This window comes from Plectropomus leopardus, chromosome 6, assembly GCF_008729295.1.
Source record: "Plectropomus leopardus isolate mb chromosome 6, YSFRI_Pleo_2.0, whole genome shotgun sequence".
Classification (NCBI taxonomy): domain Eukaryota; kingdom Metazoa; phylum Chordata; class Actinopteri; order Perciformes; family Serranidae; genus Plectropomus; species Plectropomus leopardus.
The window spans coordinates 25,079,731-25,100,832 of record NC_056468.1 but is presented as its reverse complement, the minus strand read 5'-3'; the positions used below and the strand labels follow the sequence as shown (position 1 = coordinate 25,100,832).

The 21,102-nt window shown below is 38.4% G+C and overlaps 1 protein-coding gene across 3 annotated transcripts in view; it reads left to right on the top strand.

The window, feature by feature from the left end:
- The window catches only part of sh2b3 (SH2B adaptor protein 3), a 67,982-nt gene that overhangs the window by 39,164 nt on the left and 7,716 nt on the right, over positions 1-21,102 (top strand). For all 3 annotated transcript variants that reach the window (XM_042487671.1, XM_042487672.1, XM_042487673.1), the window contains exons 3-4: positions 17,739-17,840; positions 19,103-19,191. In XM_042487671.1, coding sequence (XP_042343605.1) covers positions 17,739-17,840; positions 19,103-19,191 — 191 coding nt within the window. The remainder of the gene's footprint in view (positions 1-17,738; positions 17,841-19,102; positions 19,192-21,102) is intronic.

Below are 21,102 nucleotides of genomic sequence, written 5' to 3'. Positions count from 1 at the left end.
TTTATCCCGTTGCCAGCGGATATGATTTGTCAATTGGGGCTGTAGCTTCTCTCTGAGCAAACCGTGGCTTTTGATGCTGCGTTATAAACATTCAGAGTTTGCTCTGGCCCTGGCACGTCCCACTTGGCTCTGACTCTTGTGTGGAAAATGTTATCATGGCTGGATCTCCTTCCCTGTGTAAACCTGGTTCTGGCTCAGTGGTACCAGGAGCTGTAGTTGTACGGGACAAAACTGCACAGTAAGGTTTATTCAGAGACAATGGTTGGGCACCGGGGGGCAGAAGGGAAAGGAAGGACAAGAATGTTTTTCTTTCCCGATTTCTGGGCAAGTCTCTCTGTCAGAAGCCAGTTTTTGTCATTTTAAAAAATCAGTCACAGCTGATTTTGATTCTCATACCTTTCTATTGTTGGAACAAGCCAGATCTATACATCAGCATGTTGATATTACCAGCCACTATTGGGATATACATTTACCAGCCACTTTATTAGGTACCCCTATTTAAGTGCACATTAACACAAATGTCTAATCAGCCAATCACGCGGCAGCAACTCAGTGCATATAGACATGTAGACATCGTCAAGACGATCTGCTGAAGTGCACACTTAGCCTCAGAAAGGTGAACAAAGGTGAATTAAGGCAGTGGTTCCCAACTGGTCCAGCCACAGGAGTCCAGATTTCTCCAAAGTCACTGAGTCAAGGTCCACACATAAGATAAATTACCACATATTCAATTATATTTCACTAAATGTAGCCAACACGTAGGCTTGTAACACAATGAAATAAAACATATTGCAAGAATAAAGTGTAATAATTATTTCAAACCTAGTGAATAAATACTGCAGCCAAAAAGTGCATATTAATGCTTCAAGATCATGCAATGAGAAAAACACTGCAAAGGCACGGCATGCTAATAGGCCAAATGATATCGAGAACAGGACAATACACAGTTGCTGAACTGGAATAAAAAAACTTCTACAGCAGGAACTGGCACTTCAAAATAAAAGCTCTGCACTGGAAATTCACACTTCTTTAAAATTAAGTGTGTTTTTCACAAACTTGAGATATTCACAAGTCACTTGTGGTCCATTCAGAATGGACCCTCTCACCCACCAGTTGGGTACCACTGATTTAAGGAAGTTTAAACATTGCATGGTTGTTGGTGGCAGACGAGCGTTTTGAGTATATCAGAAACTGCTGATCTACTGAGATTTTCACGCACAGACGAGAATGACCAGAATGGTTCGAGCTAATAGAAAAGGGCAACAGTAAATTTCTGGCCTCCAAAGTCAGTTCTTAACTGCTGTTAGGGTCCAAGAGTGATGTCGTATTATAAAGCCATCTCATGCAAATTGCTTTTGTCAATTCATAAGTTAAATTAAATTGAATTGAACTGCATTGGTAGCCTTCTGGCATATACATCAACCAGTCGAAATCACATCAGTTCTCTCAGGCTGTGTTTTTGTACTCCAGTTTTATTATCCTTTTTATACAAATTATTATGACATTATTATGATTTTCCAGTTTGCTGTTCAGAATGTCTATAACTGTCATCTCTTTGGGGCAGATTATTTTTAAACTTAAAAAAATGCTGCCTCTATACACATCTTTGTCAAAACTTTGCCAGTATTATGTTATCAAATATAAATTTTGTTGTCTGTCTGAAAAATAAGGTATTGGTCAGCATTTGTGGGACCTCCGGATTAATTAATGTGATTGTCAGGATGAAAGTAAGATTTTGATCATTTAGTTTAGGAACTGCACACAGATGAAAGAAAGAAACTCACACCAAAAGCAAAGAGGCAGTGAGGACTCGATTGTAGGGAAAGAAAATAAGTAGAATGAGTTGAGGCTACTTGTCTTGTCCACATGTGCACAGTTACTGGACATACAACACACCCTTAACTGACCCTCACGCACACACACACACCCATAACTGACACATGCCCTTTTACACATGTGGATTACATGTGCAACCAAATCCCCTGCTCAATGCACGCTTCTTAAAAGGTATACACTAAATACTTTACAAATGCATAAACGGAGATACATATTGCCTGTGCCATTATATCATAATTAATTTAGAGGTAGATTTCCCAAAATTATGTGTCACTAATTTCTTTACACACAAAAACTTCTCATGCAAGTGTGAAAACGTTTTCACAAGATTAACTGAGATATTCTCACAAAGTCTTTTTTTGTTTTTCTTTTTTTTGTGAGTCATGTAAAGTACTCTGAAACTCTGCACACATGCAAACAGTGCCCGTGTGTGCGCACATTCGTGCTTGGCTCACACGACACACAATCACACGATCTATTTTCTGTTTCTCAGTAAGCTGATCTGGTTGTTTTCCATGATATTTCAGCTGTATTTTGATTAGCTTTTGTTTGGGTACAGGAAGGTGTTAGACTCGTCATGAAACCATGATCATTTATCTTGGACAGATAATATAAGCAAAGATCGAGATTGAAATTGATAAATACTCTGGGGCAGTCATAGTTGGAGCCAAAAATCTAATAGTTTATCACACTGACCTCGTACCAGATTAACATTTGTATCAGCAGACATTTCTCAACTAAAATGTTCTTTGTCCAAGTACTGTTTGGGGGTAATTTTGTCCCTTTATTGGAGAGTGACAGTTGAGATGTGACAGGAAATGAGAGAGGAGAGTCCCCAGCTGGACTCATAAGGGACGTTGTTACCACAAGGTTAATATTTCAGACCATAGTGTATCACAGTGTCTTAAAAATTATATCACATGCTCATGCTACACGGCCATGTAGTTAGATTAAGGCTCACAAAGCCACCCTCACTTGTGTTACTGCTTCAAAACAGTGTGGGTGAAAGCGGCGGTGCTCGTGGTGCTCTCTCCAAAAGCAATTTGCCGAATTTACTCAAGATAGTTCACAGACTTTGCAGTCAGTTGTTTCCATTGGGACAATTTCTTTGCTCGAAAGCAGTCCCAATGAAAACAGTTCACATTTTCAACGGAAAATAGCTCCAGCAAAAACTGTTCACAGTCAGGTCTGCAGATTAATTGAGTAACTGATACATCTTTTCTGGAAGGAGATATCACTGTGGGGTTTTTCAGATGTCACTTTTCAGTGCTGTGAGTCCCGCAAATGAAATATTTGAGCAGTGACAGAAGTCTCAGTGGTGAATATCTTAAATCCAAATAGAAAATAGCCAGAAACGATCAGTAAGAGGAGACGTCAAAAGGGTTAGGTGGGAAAATGTGTTTTTTGGTAAACTGGATGAGATGACTTTGTTAAGGCACACATATTTTTCTACAGCTGTGCCCGACTCAGAATTTCTCAGAAAGTTCAGCATTCATGTAATATAGTAAACAAGCTAACTGTGCCAAAAAGGGGTCATAAGGCTGCAACATTTTCTGCCAACACTAGATATCAAACAAAAGCCAGAGACTGTATTGAATTAAGTTGCTGTGCACTGTAAATTCACCACTTCTGAGTAAAAGAGAGAAGATAATGTTGTCTCCAAGTCTTACAGTGCAGAGTCTGTCTTCCTCTCACTGCCGCTGCATCGCGTCAGCTGCAGCTTATATCAAAGAGTTTTATGAAAGTCAAGAGTGTTCGCTCCGCAGCTAAATCTAGGGATCAAAATGTCCCCAGAAGTGCACTGCACAGCAAAATGACTAGGTAAAATAAATAAATACATTTTAAAAACAACTGCTCAACTTGAAGCTATCTCAGTCGACTGGGGTCTCCAACTAATGATTCGAATTTCTGACTTTCAAGTGGCAGCCCTATATTTCTCTCTAAACTGAAGTGCTGTTTTTCAGTCTAGATTGTTTCCGTGTGAGTCTCTGAGTTTCTGAATGATCTCCCTATATCCTATCAGCTATTGACGTGATTCTCTTTACTTAGTGTATGAGGTACACCTGCAGTCGAATTCAACACTCTCATAAAACTCCTCCTTTCGTGAAGGTCATAATGTTCAGTTTTTGTAAAAAAATCTGATGGCCCATCCGCGGGCTTTGTGAATTTTTTAAATTTTTGATGATTACTTTGCACAAACCGTTTGCTGTAATCATCATTAATTAAGTGGTGCAGTCATACAGCATATCCTTTGAAAGCTATGCCTCTCACGGTGCCATTAATGTTGACCATTTCAAGATCAAAACCACCACGGCAGGCTGCATAAACCCTACATTTATTACTCGACTATGAAAGGGTATTGTGGTCCAAAAATCTACATTTGTAATTTTTTAACAACAGAAACAGCAGCTCATAGACTCCACATGATCTAAATCAGGTGAAATATTCAGTCCAAACCCATTGCTACCTTCATAAATATCCACAAACTGCTTTTGCATCATTTGAAACATTCATGTTTTCCTTATTTTCATCTTTTATAGTTTTCCTCCAAGTTGATTTAAAGGGCGCATCTCTCGGCAATCTTAGCTTTCAGTGCAGTGCTAACTGAGCCAATAGGAACTTTGAATAAGGGAACCAGCTGACCTAAAGCCAATCATGGCCTGAGCTGAAGAGCAGAAGCTCCTGTGGTTTCGAGGCAGATCTCTATGAGAAAAGCCACAGTGACTTATAGTTAATGACACTCTGGAGCTCCACCGCTGATTGTAACCTTTTATTTGCACCAAAGACTCTAAAACATATACAGAAGTGATAAATAAATGACTCCTAGGATGTTTTAAGGGGAAAAACAGTCCCTTATCAATTTAAGTATCCTAGAAGTGTTGTTATATAGTAGATGTTGATGTCTGTGTGGATTAGTTTTTCCCTGTTTTACCCTCTTTGCCTGGAAATAACCTTAGAAAACTTAGTGTCATGCACTGTGACTTCCTGACTGATGATTTTATTGTTGTTGGTGAATGCCTGAATATAATTTTTACATCTTAACATTGCATATATTTGCAGAAATGCTGACAAGTTTTGTGGTTTTTTCTTTGGTTATCTAAAGATTACTGTCACAACTTTTCTGTTATCATCAAAATGTTACCACTTTCTCTTCTTGTTTTTCTGCTCTGTCAGGCTCACTAATTAGTCTTTTCCTTGAGTGCAAAGCCACAATTCATTTACAGGAAGCTACACTCAATTCTGTGAAACTTGAGTGTGCTGTCTTAACTTCTGCATATATGGCTTATATATCAATGTTTCTGAGAACTGTGCAAGCAGGGCAGCACAATGAAGTGACACATTTATTCATCAGTAAGGGCTGACAGCCTCTGAAAGGTTTCCTAGAACACACTCATCTCTATCAGTGTTGGTAACCCAACAACGAGTGCTCAGTGTGTCTGTGTGTGTTTCCCCACATCCTCCATGATGCCACAGATAGAGCTGACTGTGAATGTGATCCGATCTCCTGGCAGCCTGTACTCCACCAATGTACACATACCAGAAACCAGTGCAAGCACATTTTTTAAAATAATTTCTTTGACCTTGAAAAAAAAAGCACTACGCGAACAGTAAAATACATAAAATAAACCTAAAAACATTCCTCAGGAGGTTTATGCATAGGTGTTGCATATAGAATAGATGTTGCAATTTTCATGCATTTTTATAAGGATTTTATGTGATTACAGCAGCTCTCTGTGACTGTAATCCTGAGCCAACAATAATTTGAATAATTTGATCGTTTGAAGGTCAGAGAGAATCTGTAAAACATCCCTTAGTGGGACTTTTAACTTTTTTTAGATTATTATCTTTTGGATCTGATTTCTGAGTAAAATTCAACTAATTTTAAAATCAAAAGAAACCTAGCAAGATTTTACAGCATTTTTACTGTCTATTCTTGTATTTTTTTACTCATTCTATGACAACATGGAGTGTTTTTTTTTAACGGGTATTTTTTTTAATATTGGTTTTAGATTGTATTAAATGCTGCATTACAGTTTAGCCGCCCTGTCATGGATGAAATCAGGAGTGAGCTGGGATCAGAGAGTCTATTTCTGTTCCACCAGCTTTGGAGGAAGACCTCAGAGTGTTTATCTGTGTGACTCAAACAACAGGTGGTGGAGTTGACGGGTGAAAACAATACCAGCTGCAAAAGATCACCATAGTACTAGCTGCAGCAATAGCTGCTGTATAAACACATTAAACACAGTTTTCTGTACAAACATACAAAGATTTTGTGTACAGTAGCCACGATCCAGGCAGAGCTATAAGATGATTATAAAAAATCTTCCTGTGACATGAGCTGATCAAAAAATTTCACAAATTTTGACAAAGGGCTTGATTTTTTTTTTTCATACTTCTGGAAAAAGCAACCTATGCACACCCCTTCCCCCTTGAAACCACCTCCAAAAAATTCCAGTCTTAGGTTGTTTTTGGTTTTTGGGGGGGTTTTCTATAATTCCCTGGATCATCATTGAAGTGTATGAGCTACACTGCAGACTGAATTCTCTGCTTACAGTAGGGTGGTTTCCATTAACCTCCAAATTGAAGTTGCGAACATAAAATACGCCTAATGGAAACATGTCAATTTTGAAAAAGTTTTAAGCTCACATGAGGTGGTATTTTAGGCGTTTCAAAAAAGCACTATTTTGCAAAACTGCAATGGAAACACTTTTTTCGCTTTTATAGGTCACATGATGCTATGGCTTTGTGCTTGTCGGTAGGAACTGACCCTGAAGACACTAAAATTTGCAGCGGATAAAAACCTTAATCTTCCTAAAATAAATCCATTAACTAAACAGATTTCCAGCATGTCCTCCATGGGTTTTTTTTTTTTTTGGTCATTTGAGGTTGACTGCCACTCTTTTAATTACATTATCTCATTTTGCGCCCTCTTCTAATGCATTGGTTTAATGGCACCCGACTGGAGAATTGGGTGCCATCAGCTGTTTAGCTTGATGAAACAACTGGAATCAAATTGCTAATGTTGCAGTTATGTGGCATGCAGTGTAACCAAATGGCCACCAAGGGACTCCAATTCCCCTTTCTTGCAGATTTTCTAGAATTTTTGCCAAAAAGTTGTCTTAAATTTTAATGAGAACTTGACTAGTGTGGTTCACTGATGCGAGTTCTGGTTTTGAGATGCAGTGGAGCCTCTATGGTATGAAAGAAAACGATTTACAAGGCTTTGGTTACACAAACAACACGTGATAAGAGGATACATTTTATGGTTGATTTAGGTTTTTTTATGGGTGACTATAAGGAAAATATAGACCAGACAGGCTGTCTGTTAAGTATGCAGCAAGGAAAAGAAATGCATCAGTGATCCAAACCCGAAACCAGGGGAAGCACACACAGATGTGTCGGTCAAGGTCTCCTCTCGCTGATGAGGCCCTGATGGGTGGTGCTTTAAAATGTGCGTGCATGTGTGTGTAGGACAATTGTGCATACACACTTTCAAAAATCTCTCCTGAGACCAGTTTGGTAACCCCGCAGAGTTTAGGGTCAGTCCAGCACACACACACACACACACACATATGCACCCCGGACAGCGTTGGCCACGCTGACCCTCGGAGGGATAAAGGAATGTGGAGTGTCAGTCAGTTGCCACGGCGACGGCCTTGAGAAAGGGACCCTGGGAAGATCTTTTTGGACTCCAAACATCCTGTGTGTCACCCGTGCGTGTGTGGGCGTGTGCACTCAAACTGTAGACGTGTTTGTGACTGTGTGGGTGAGAGGTTGCATGGCTGCATCTCCGTTTGTTTGTGAGCTGCTTTCATCAACTGTTTATGCCTGCCGCCACCGTGTGTGTCTGTGTGTGTGTGTGTGTTAACCTGTGTTAACAGTTGTCACTTTGATCGGTTGAACAGGCAGTGTTTGTGCCTAAAATGTGTGTTGTTGCTTTGTCATATGATTCATTTTCATAATTTTGAATTTTATCAATTTATTTGACAGGAATGATGCCCATTCATCTAAGTAAAGAATAAAAGTTAGAACATTAGTTTTACAGTTGGTTGAATGTAACTTTTTCAAAAATATATAGACTATATGTTTTTTCCTATAACACATTTATTCTTTGTCATTCTACTTAACTGATAACCCTCCAGTTCACGAGCGAAGTCCCCACATACTGAGCTGCTGCCATTCCCAATGATTAAATACATTTAAATATCTAATATAGAGTTGCAGCTAAAATAAATAACAATTTTATGAATGAAGGAATTATTACTCACTGTGCTTACACATAAATAGACACAACAGCTAAAAATGATAACAAAGCTGAACAAAGTACAATGTTTATGTTTTAACAATACCACAAAAAAATCAATAGATCTTTAATTTATAATGATATAAATCACAGAAATGCAGCAAATCCTCACGTTAGAGATGCTGTGCAGCCACATATCATCAAAACCTGCAAAACATTATTTTAAATTGTAGGGAAGTTTCTTAAACTGACTGGCTTAATTTTGTATAAATGTGTATAAAATGCTACATAAGCTTAAAATACTCATATTTTTAACTGTTTCCTTGGCCGGGTGTTTAACAGACACCCTAAATGAGAGAAAAATGACATATCCTAGAAGTGTTTTATACACAATATTATATGTACAAATGAGCAGTACACATCTGCCAGTAAATAAGGCCACAGTATAATACATGGTTAACTGCAATCAATGTTAAAATAACATGCAAGGACAGGAATAACAGGACTGATAGAGACAGACGTGTAGTAAATAGAATTTTAAAAAATGATATTTAGTCTATATTGTCGCTGTTGCATATCAGCGTCTCATATACACGATATCAGTCCCCTGTGTGTGTGTGTGTGTGTGTGTGTGTGTGTGTGTGTGTGTGTTTGTGTGTGTGTGTGTGTGTGAAGTTGAAACAAAGTAGTGAAAGTTGACTCAATCTGAAAAGAACCAGGAGTGAAAACTGAAATGTCGTTGCGGGGTCACAATAATTCTGCGACAGATCTCCGTCAGCTTCATGTTACTCAGATTATCAGCTGCTGACATGTTGATATTTAAGTTATTAAGAAAAGAATAAAACTTACCAGCTGAAATAAGTGAAGTCAAGTAAACACTAATACAATAGAGTATTAATACTGTAGTATTACAGGGCTATAACTGATACTTTCATTATGAGTTTTTTTTTTAAATTATTTGGTTTAAATTAATTTGATGAACTGTTTAATCTATAAAATGCCAAAATATATTGAAAAATGTACAATAATAATTATAATTTCCGAGATATTCAAATAAAGCAAAGAAAGGTGCAGCAAATTATCTCACTTAAATGCTGGACCCTGGCAGATAAATAAAATGACATTTTCTCTGTCAGAAATATTGAATACAAAATCAAAATGTGCAGCTAAATATTGTTTAAACTCACAAAACTTTATTTCAGATTCTAGTGGAGATCCCAAAGTTTCTAAAGATGGATTTGGATATGTGTATAAAATGGTAAAGACAAAATCAACAACCTTATATATAATATTCCAATATAAGGCTTCAAGAGCATCAACTAGCCAGTTAAGAATGTGGTAGTCTGTATCTTTTTGTGTTTTTTTTTTTTATCTTTTATGGTCTTTTTGCATCTTTTTTGCATCCTTTTATTTAATTAATTTATTTATTTATGACATCTTTGTGGTTGTTTTGCATCCTTTTATTGTCGTTTTGTGTATCTTTGTGGCTGTTTTGCATCTTTTTATGGTCTTTTTGCATCTCTTTGTGGTTGTTTTGCATCTTTTTGTGATCTTTTAGTGTCTCTTTTATGGTTGTTTTGCGTTTCTGTGTGGTTGTTTTGTATCATTTTATGGCAGTTTGCATCTCTTTGTGATAGATAATAGCCTATATATGATACTGTCGGCCATTCAAAGGGGAACTTTAAGGAAGATAAGAGTTAAAGATGGATAAAAATATCTTTCTAACTTGATATAGATGTAAGTTTTTTTGTATGTCTTATGTTACTTGTGGAAATAGCTCATCAACATGTTGTTACTGTGGTTGATAAAACCAGAATTTGTTACATGTAAACAGGCCAGCTGAGTCATGAAGCCGAGAGAACAAGCTGTAAACCTCAGAGCTGTATTTTATATCTGCTGCATAAATGGATGTTGATAAAACTCCAGTCTTGTGTCTCTCAGTGAAAAATCCATCTTGAAACAGGATTACACTCACTCGCAGCTTCAAACCATCAATAATGTACTGAGACATTTTGACATGATGTCCTTGCTTTTTACTCCCCCGAAAGAGACATTACACGTTAAAATTTTGTGCGGATTACATTATTATCGCAACACTGAGGCTATGAGCATGCACTAACCTTTTTTTAAATATATGGGAACACTTCAGTGCTCTTTCACAGTTGCAGGTTGATACTATTAGGCTCGAGACTTGAGGTGTGCTGGCAAACGATACTGTTTGTGACAAAGAGCAGTAATTTAGGGTATTAATGAAAAGTTTTATTGTATATTTACAGACTCATTATGCTCACTCTCTATGGCTGAGTCTGTTTTATCAGTTTCTCTCCGAGCCTCCTGAAGAGTGTGTCTGTATGTAGATCAGGTCGATGCCAGGTAACAGCTGGAAAGGACTGTGTTGTGTTACATCAGCTTTTGTTTTTGGCAGTCTCGGTAGCAAAGGATTAAGTCTGCATTTCAGTAATTCCAAAAACCTGTCACTCACACACCTGAACACCCGGGGCAAGGCGTTTTTACTCATTTTGTAAAATGAGTACAACTATAATGTGTTTCGACTCATGGTTACTGGCTGTAATACGGTGTATTTTATTCATGGTTACATTGTTTATTCGGCAAACACGTTTAGATATTCTAATATGAAATAATATCAGTGAAAAGCTGCTATTGTAACTCAAAATAGCCTACAGTCATGGACAGATTATGGGAGAATGGGTCCCTGGACACAGACATTAAAGCCCCCCCACCCCTCCCATCTCGGAGCAAAACCTCTAGAGTATCTCTTTGTCATTGTTTCGCATCGTTTTGTGGTCATTCTGTCTCTCTTTATGAATGTTTGCATCTTTTATGGTCTTATTGCATCTCTTTGTGATTGTTTTGCGTCATTTTATGGTCCTTTTGTGTCTCTTTGTAGTTTTTTTGCATCCTTTTCTGGCTGTTTCCGTCTCTTTTGTTTTGCATCTCTTTATAGTTGTTTTGCATCGTATTATTGTCTTTTTGTGGTTGTTCTTCATCTTTTTATAGTCATTCTGCATCTCTTTGTGGTGTTTTGCATCTTTTATTGTCATTTTGCACCTCTTTGTTGTAGTTTTGCATCTTTCTATGGTCGTTTTGTGTCTCTGTGGTTGTTTTGCATCTTTTTATGGTCATTTCGGATCATTTTTTGTGTTATTTGTGTCTCTTTGTGGTTCTTTCCACTAGAGCTGCAGGGTTTTTTGATAAGCCATTCATCAGAAAATTAATCGGCAACTGTTTCGATAATTGAATCCTTCTAATATTTTTTTTATTTTAGAAAATGGAAAACATACAGACATTTGCTGGTTTTAGGCTTCTTAAATGTGAGAAGGTGATACTTTTCTTTGTCATGCGTGATAATAAACTAAATAGCTCTGGATTGTTGGTTGGTTGGCACTGTTGGTTGGATAAAACATGATGGGCAGATTAATCGGTAATCTTTCTAGCTCTTAGTCGGGGGGGTTAATCCCTTATTAGTTTTGTGTCACTTCTGGTCCCTTCTTTGTGGTCTTTTTAGCATCTCTGTGGTCCTTTTACATTTCATTTTAGTCTTATTGCATCTTTTTGTGGTTGTTTTATGTTTCATTTTAGTTGTGATCTATCTCTTTGTGGTTGTTTTGCGATGTCTTTTTAAATATGAACACACACACAGTTCATGGATGCTCACACAGTGTTTTTTAAGGAAATAATCTTGAAGGGGTTTTATGCAGATGAGGAAAAAAAGGAAGAAAAAGGGCAAAGGCCTGCTCTGTGTGTGTGTGTGTGTGTGTGTGTGTGTGTGTGTGTGTGTGTGTGTGTGTGTCATCTCTAGGGAGCATTACAGACTTCAGTTTGCAGTAATAGGAAATGTGCTAGCTTGAACTTGCTCCCCTGATGAAGTTGATTCACAGAAATCAGGCCTGTTATGTTGTTGCTCAACTAGTCAGACATCTGCTGCGTGTTTTTTTTCTTTTTTTCCCTCCGCAGACACATATGGTTCCTCAAAGATGCTCTTAGTCAGAAACTCATTCACAATCTCTCAATAAATTCCTCTGTGAGTCACCCTCAGCTTGTATGCGCACACACACACACACACACACACACACAAACACCACATCTCATTAGCTGTGGCACATCCTCTGTAGTTGTGATGCTGATGGTGAAGCTTTAACTCACATCCTTTACTGCTGCATCTCTGTGCATGAAATAAATACATGTTCATTAATCAGCGTTGTCCAAACAGAAAGAAACTGATTTGTACTCAAAGTAAAGAGTTTTGCTTTGTTTTTTGGACTGTAATTAACATTTTTTTATTATTATTATTATTATTACTATTAACTAGTCCGCAGATTTTTTTTTTTTTTATTTGATTACCAATAAAATGACAAAAACACTGAAAAATGTCCATTAAAATTTCTGAAAGCCTAACACTAACATTTACTTTCCTGACAATTTGAATAGTTTCAGGTTAATACAAAACTGGAAAAAAAAAGTAAATGTTCATAGTGCACCACGTGGCTCACAGCCAGTGAGGACGCCTCTTTCAATCGCTTAAAAATCCAAAATGTTGCCATGTTGGTGCACTTATAGTTTTCTTGAGGTACTCTGCCATGTCTCGCCTCGTCACACCAAGAAACACATGAACTCCTATTAAACAAACAAAACAAGTGCTGCCCTTTCCCCACTCTGCCCAGATTTGATCTCCTCCGTGTTGCCATGCTGGGCTCGGCAGTAATTGCTACAGTAGCTCCTTTAGTTTGTTTATAAACAAATATAATAATCATATTGTTATATTGCTTATCAATAATGCAGTACATGCTGGATTTAGTGCAGTGATGCTGTCAGCACAGGTTACTCATGGAGGCAGTATGATTTGCCAGAACGTGTCATAATGACAAATGCCGGTCCAACCAGTTTGCATAAAATCAAACCGGTTTAAGTTCATACATCAGACGGGAAAACGAGGCAAGTTTGGAACCTCAACCTCAAAACAGCAAAAACGATCTGCTGATGAAGACCACGTGATATAAATGAAAGCTTAGAACAGTTAATCAATCGGCTTCGGACTGAGATTGTTTCATCATCTACTGTTTCTAAGGCCAAGAATGATAAAATAATTAGTTGGGGTTTTTTTAACTTAATTGATTTGTTTTAAATAACGTGGCAGCCTCTGTCCTGTGACTGAATATAAGAAGTCTTTTATCAATCAACAAAGATTTTTCTTGCATAGTATCTTGTCCAGTAACAGCTTTTTTTTTTTTTTTTTAACTCCACATTTGCCTCTGGTCCTTTCTGCAAGCATGCACACATTTCCTCTGAGAAAACATTGATTGCATCTTTCTCACTCCATTTAGAAGAAAACCTGAAAGTTTTAACCTGAATCGGAAGAAGCAGAATTTCTCTGAACATCCTGGACTGAAATTTGGCTGTTGTAGCAATTTGGTTACGGGTGCAGCTTGTAGTCAGTTCCTCATTCACTGACTCAAATCTCTCTGAATGAGTCACATCCCTCTCATCTCTGCGTCACACTGCTCTTTATTGATAATATTAAACGCTGTGGTTAAAACAAAGAGTGCATGGAGTTACAGGGTTCGTTCACATCACCGGTAAAGCTGAGGAAATTGTGTGAGTGAGGCGGGGGGTTAATCTATTCTTTTGATATGTGTGTGTGTGTGTGTGTGTGTGTGTGTGTGTGTGTGTGTGTGCGTGTGCGTGTTGGATTATCATAGACATTCCTCAGGCTCACACACTGTCACATGGACTCAAACTCATCCGGTGCACAAAGCCCTGGAATCTGTCCTCCCTGCTCTTTCTTCTGCTCCTCATCCCTCCCTCTTCTCCCACCCAACAACGCCGTGTCTTTCACCGTCTCGTCTGTTTCCTTTTGCAGCTTCTGCTCTCTCACGCAACTCAAACCCCCTCTACTTTGTTTTTGCTCTGCTCTCTTGCATATGTTTGTCCCCATAGGGTTTTATGTTGATATTACTGTTGCTTGTTAGCTTCCGCTTTGTGCTGGAGAAAGTTTTGTGGACTATGTTTTAAAATCAAGGTTCCCAGGGATCCTTAAAAAGTCAATTCAGTGATCTAAAAATGAGGCTTTAATTGGTATTTAAATGTCATCGATCAATCTGTCAAAAATCATAAAAATGGTAAGACATGGGAAGTAGGATTTTATTGTTTTTTTCTGATGTCCCCTCATTTCTTTTGTTAGTGCATGTATTCTTTTTTTTTAATTTGATTTATACAGTGTTATTTTGAATAAATACAGAAAATAGAGCTGCAACAAGTAGTCGATTAGTCGATCTACACATGAAGCTAACATGCACACATTAGTTTTAAACTCTCAATAAGAGTTGCTGACTGTCTTGTCTCCATGTGTTTTTATCAGCTGTCATCGAGGCTTCATTTCAGAGCTGACTTTTTACCCAACATGCCACAGGCCTGTACACATGGCTGACCAAGTCATCCATCCGTGTATGCGTGTGTGTGTGTGTGTGTGTGTGTGTGTGTGTGTGTGTTTGTGTGTCTGTGTGTGTTTGTGTTTACGCCGGTGGCTCTGTTAGCGCTTGTTTGTATCCAGAGGCTTAAAGGCTCTGCACTGCGTTATTACTGACGCATGATTAGTTTGAGCACATGTGTCGTCAGTGAGCACACATGTAGGTGTACACACACCATCCTTCTTCTGTTCAGATAGGTTTCAGGTTTACCTGAGTGGGGCAGGACTTCTGGGAGAGATCTTACACCTGTAGGAAGTACAGGCAGGTGACAAGCTAATGGAAGAACCTGAATAAATGAGTGGTCTCTTCCAGGATGACAATGCTCTCATGGACGGGACACGAAGGGTCACTCAGTTGTTTGATGACAATGAAAGTGATGTACCACAGTCACCAGATCTAAACCCACTGAACACAAATGGGAGATTTCGGCCTGATTTTTTAAACTGCGCTCTCCACCGACATTATCAACACACCAAACGAGGCCATATCTTTTGCAGGGATGGTATTCTGTTCTCTCGGCTAAAAACACTGTTGCCACGCCTCTATTTGCAATTTACCATCGCAGCAAAGGCCAATATGTCATATGTATGAAGCAAACAACAGAACAAAAACCAGCATGGCTTACACGTAACAAAAATGGACAGTGCGATAATTACATGCTCAAAGTGTCAGCAATATCGAGTGTGCATGACTTATGCAAGCATTTTCAAATCCACATACAAATAACGCACCAAACAGATCTTCATAAAAACTTCAGTAACCTGGTTCAGAATTCTAAACAGCAAAGTGAGGACAGCACACGTAGCTATTTTTCAAAATAATTTGTCACCTCTTCAAACTAAACAATACCCATGCAAATCTCTTTATATATCACTTTCTCTCATGCAATTGACCATCAAACACAAACAGTATGACTCATGGACTGCAACTTAAAGAGAGCAAATGCATCTTAAATCTCAGAAGTATACACTCAAACTACTTATGTCAAACTCTCCATTCATAAAAAATATGCTCAGCTGATTTTTCATGAGCGCTAAGGATGCTTGACATATTTTCAGGTCTTCAGCACATTATCTTGCAAAAGTTTACTTTCTCTGACTTCCAAAATATGTTTAGAACAGAAGCCAAACTTAACATCCTTTGCTTGCAGAATAAACAAGCGAGGGTGTTTTCAGTCTCCATTTGTTAACATCCAACTATGATGACACACGGAAAACTTTCAGTCAGTAATGTTGCCGCTCTGTCTCAGTCCTCAGTCTTGACAATTGTGTTACAATAATGTATAAAGCAGATGGTTTGTGGGTCAAACACAATGACGCCGCTGTCCATCACGATGTTTCGTATTGGACATTATCATTTGTCAAACTGGGAGACATCGCCTGACCCTAGTTTCAACCCTCCAGTAGAGTTCAGAGACCTGCAGAATCAATGCCAAGGCATATTTTCTTTAATTTCTCACCTATCTGTATCTCCATACATCTGTTCTCTTGGTGCACAAAAGTCAGGGTTCACTGATGGTTTTGCTGCTGGTCAACATGCAGAAAAGGTCACAAGCCTGACTCAGACTTACAGTATCAAGAGTTCATGTTGTGTGCCTGAGGTCAAACAGCCACTAGCAGATCATGCTTATTTTACTTTTTAATTACAGTTATAGTCCTGGTGGGGTCGGCCTCGGAGCTCCACCATGAGGGCTCCTGACCTGCGCTTCTTTTCCTGTGACTCACTGCATTTTCTCTCACTGAGGGGTCTTCAGTTTCAGCAGCACAGAGGCTTCACGCTCACACGTGCATACACATTTAGAGACGGCACATATGCACATAACGCACACATGAACATCCTGTGGTGAAGTGTGGTATCTGCAGCCTCACTCATCAACCTTAAAATTAGACGTATTTGCAGCAGCATCCTACTCAGAAGTCAACACCTCCTACCCATCTCAGATGCAATAAAGCTTTTCTTGTGTGCAAGAAGCCACTTCATTGATATGTTAGATGTTTGAATAATGTAAAGGGGGGAAAAAAAGGAGGTGTGCAGAGATATCGGGTAAGAAATTTACAAACCGTGCTTCACAAATGTTCCATTGCGTAGAATGTGTGAAGCTTTGAGCCGAGCCTAGTTTGTAAATCAGAGGTTTGTATGCCAGAAGCCACAGATTTTAAGCCCAAATTAGGCATTTTACAATAAATTATCTGCAGATTTTAAAAGGTTTATTCATCCATATCACCAAATAGTTGTTTTTTATTACCGAGGTTATGAGATATTTGCCACCGAGACATCCTCTGCCACCCCAAAACAGTAAAGATGAATGAGACTATTATCCAAAGACCCATTTTCAGAATAAAATAAAGGGGACCAATTGTGCTTTCCTTGTTTTCTGTTGTATTTAATTCCACAATGTCAGATGTTCATATGATTATTCTGAATACTTTTTTTTTAAATACTTTTGAGACAAGCTGACATCAGATTTTGATTTTTCTAACAGTCACCTGCTCCACACACTTCTGTAAGTGTTACATGATGTTGGCTACACTGCTGCATGTAGCTACATGCTAAAATCAGGAAAGAATTTAATCTGGTTTCTCCCCAATTTCAGATCATATTCCTGAATAATGTCCAGGTTTGTTTAGAGGCTCTTATTGTTGATTTTTCATGGTAAAAAGTGGCACTATTCTTGGCGTGTGGGTGCTAAAATGCAGCATTTCTAACAGAAGGTGAAATCAGGTGTTCCAGTGGAAATGTATGTGTTTTTTTGACCTTTACGGAATCTAAACATAATTAGGAGAAACCCAAAATACAATTATGAACCTTAAAACGGGCAAAGAAGGTCCCCTTTAACCATCCCAAACTCTTTCCTCACAGACAACCAGCAACCAACCCGTAGCGTGTTGCTCAGTGTGCTGTTTGAACCATTCAGTGATTTGGTGTTATCACATGATGAGCCACAGAAGACATCAAACACTGGTCGAAGTCTTAGTTCCTCATGACACAAACTAGTTTCGAAAAATACATTTAACTGTTAAAGTATTATCATAATGATTACACCCACTCACTCACTCACTCACTCACTCACACGTCCTTTGTTTCAGTTTCATCTTTCTGTTTCTGTACCTTTTTCCTCTCATGAGAGTATCATGTGATCCCCCTGACGGTCGTCATGTCTTTGTGTGTTTCAGGCCTCCAGTCCCAAGCTGACGACTCACTGCTCAGATATCCAAGAAGTTCGTCGCTGCAACCGGCTGGAGATGCCTGACAACTTAAACACATTTGTTTTAAAGGTACGTTAAATCAGTGGAATTATAATAATAGCTCTTTCTGGCTACGCTTTAGTCTGCAGACTCTGCCCGCTGTGTTGTTTACATCCACATTTGCTCAGATCTTCTAACCATCATGAGGAGGAAACAAGACAATCATTGTGTCATGTCATTTCATAACAAAACTCACCAAACAGTCTTCAGTTAGACCTCGTTTGTTTAAACTTTGAAGATACTCCACCCAAACTTCGTCTCTTGAGTATTAAACAGTCGCCACCTGTAGGGTTGAAGGATGGCTGTTAGAACAGACGTTCATACGTCCACAGAAACTTCTCACATTACCAGTCACTTCTCTGCTGTCCATCCACATCCTCTGTCAACCATCATTTCCCAAAATACATCTCGAAAAACAGCTTTTTTTTTTTACTTTGTAAGCCATTGTAATGTGGTTTAACAAACACGACTTCAAATTGATTTTAACTTTTGTTGAATGTTAAGAAGCAAACAAAAACGTTTTCTTTACAGCTGTAGCAGTCAGCATTTGATAGCAGTTTTACACAACAGATGTGTAGTTTGCAAACTTCTCTATTACTTAGGTAAATTAACCCTAAAAGTCATGGCAGCCAATCAGAGGCCTGAAAAAAAGCCATTAACCAGAAGGCTACTTGAAGCAGTGACCTCGGCAGCTCAGTCTCGTGATTTTGCTCCTCAATATAGCAAAAGAGAAACTGTATATTTATGTGTAAAGATGTATAAAGTCCTGTAAGCAAAGTTAGAGACAGCACCATTCTGGCCACATCTACCAAGCACAAAATGTCACCGCATTTGGATATTATGGTGCTCACTTTGACGTTTAAAGCCAAAAACTATTTCTGTTTGCATGTCAACACTGACAGTCTTCACCCTGGACAGTGTTTTACAGATGTCCATTTTCACTGACCTGAAACGCATTCTGTGTGACGTCAAAAAGTGAAACACGAAAAAATCTAATTGTACCTGTGGATTGGGCCTAAATGGCTTGGAAAAAAGTACGTTCCTTGAGGCTTTTAAAGGCGGTGTGTCACTTGACTCAATTTTTTAAAATCATCAGAATAAGCTAAATAAAGCTGAGCCACTGCCCAAACAGCAATATGAAGCTCTGCATGTGCCTTTAGTGTATTTATAGCATTAGAAAAATTGCATTTTTAATATCTCAAGGCCATTTCTTGTATTTGCACAATTTAGTGCAACTTAGCATGTATATTATGCCGATGGTACAGTATATTAACGCACGTTTGTCTCTGCAGGTTAATCGAGGTAGTCTGATATTTGAGACGGACAACGACCAGCAGGTCAGCTCCTGGACCACAGAGCTAAAAGAATGTATCAGCAACAGGTGAGATACTTTATTACCCCAAACTACAACAGTCTGCTTCAACAATATTAACTTTTTAAAAATTGAATCAAGGTTTTTTGTGAAGTGAAGTGAAGGATGAACTCATTTTAAACTATCAATTTAGAGGTTTATCATGTGTTTGGATCTGAGTCCAACTCAAAACAGCTCGAGCTTACCAAGCCAGCTGTGTGTCTCTCTCTCTCTCTCTCTCTCACACACACACACACACACACACACACACACACACACACACACACACACACACACACACGCACACACACAGAGCATGTAACAGGAGCCTGCATCGTCCTCATCCGTCTCTCCTAACGCAGCTTTTTCTCCTTTGAGATTCTGAGTGGAAATATTTAACACTTGGACTTTGGCTGTTTTTAGTGTTTGTGGGTGTGCTGGATGTTTACTTGTGCTGAGGTATGTGTTTGCAAATGCAAGTGAGAATATTTTGCAGTGTGTGTGTGCATATGTGGACAAACATATGTGTGTGCGCATGTGTGTGTGTGCACGCATTCATTTTCTGTAATGCTGTACAGACTGCAGTAGGTTTGAGTCTTGTTATATTTGGAATATTCCTGGAAACAATCAGTCATCAAACTCATCAGTCAACTTGATGTTTACATTACAACTTTGAGATGTAACACATCTGGTGTGGAGAGTTTTCTATTGCGGCTTGGAAGCTCTGTAATAAATGTTGTTTTGAAATTGAACAACTTTTTTTGTATGTAATTTTTCATGTCAAGCTTACTAAAGTTGGAGAGCTGTGTGGGAGTCCTGTTAGTGCAGTGTAAAGATGCCTACTTTATACTTTACTAGGTAATTACTTCTATTTCTCTGTTAATTTCCTGTCACCTCTCTACTCTCCACCTTTGAATAAAAGCATATAAATTCACAGGAATACTTTCAAAAACATTAAAAAGCTGTGAAACAGAAAAAAAAACACAAGTTGCATGTCCTAAAGTCCAGCCTGAGGGCCATTCATGGTGCTTGGACAGATTTTAAACGGCCCATGGGTTTTCTTTCAAAATAAACTATATATGGCTCACTACACAATATTCAATAATCAAGCAAAATCACTTAGCATTTCGGCTTATGGCAGGATTGTCATACAGTTGTAGACATGCACAAGTAAGAACTACGCAGGTGTTTTCATAAAGAGAGGATAAACAAGCAAAAAATCATAGAAAGAGAAATAACTGTCAACAGCGAGGGTCGCCACTTTCAGGAGGAGAAAACTTTTTCAATGGAATATGAAACAGTTGCGTTTGTCTAATCTGTAAGTGATTTTATTTATTTATTTATTTTTTTCTGTAATCCATGTAATGCAAGAAGCAACTGGGCCCCAGTTGTTTTCATATTAACTAATCTGGTCCCCATTCAAAAAATTTTGGACACCCCTGACCTACATAGTTGCTTACGTGGAGGATTACATTTACTCTAAAAAGATACATATTCCAGAAGAAAAAAATAATAGTTTAAGAACATTTTAAATCCAAGAAGTACAAATACATTCAAAGTCATGAAACAAGTTCAAGGTAGTAAAGAAAGGTTCAGTTGTTTCTTGAAAGGAGCTGCGGCGTGTGTTCTGAGTTTAGCATTCAGGGCTATTCTCTCAGAAATATTTACAGTAATACTCAATTCTGTAATACAGATCAGAGGAATACTGCAGATTACTGTCTGTTGTTTGAGTGTGGCAGTATCTACATACATCAGTCGACATTAAGATTAGACCCAAAAAAGCTTTCATTCAGTTTGACGTTATGTTGCAGAACATACATATCTGTGTGTGGCTCTGTTAAAGGAAGTGTGGGGGAGGCCACACTCAGGAGAATCTCAGGACCTTTCTCATTTCTGCAGATGTTTGTAATGCTCTTAGACACACACACACACACACACACA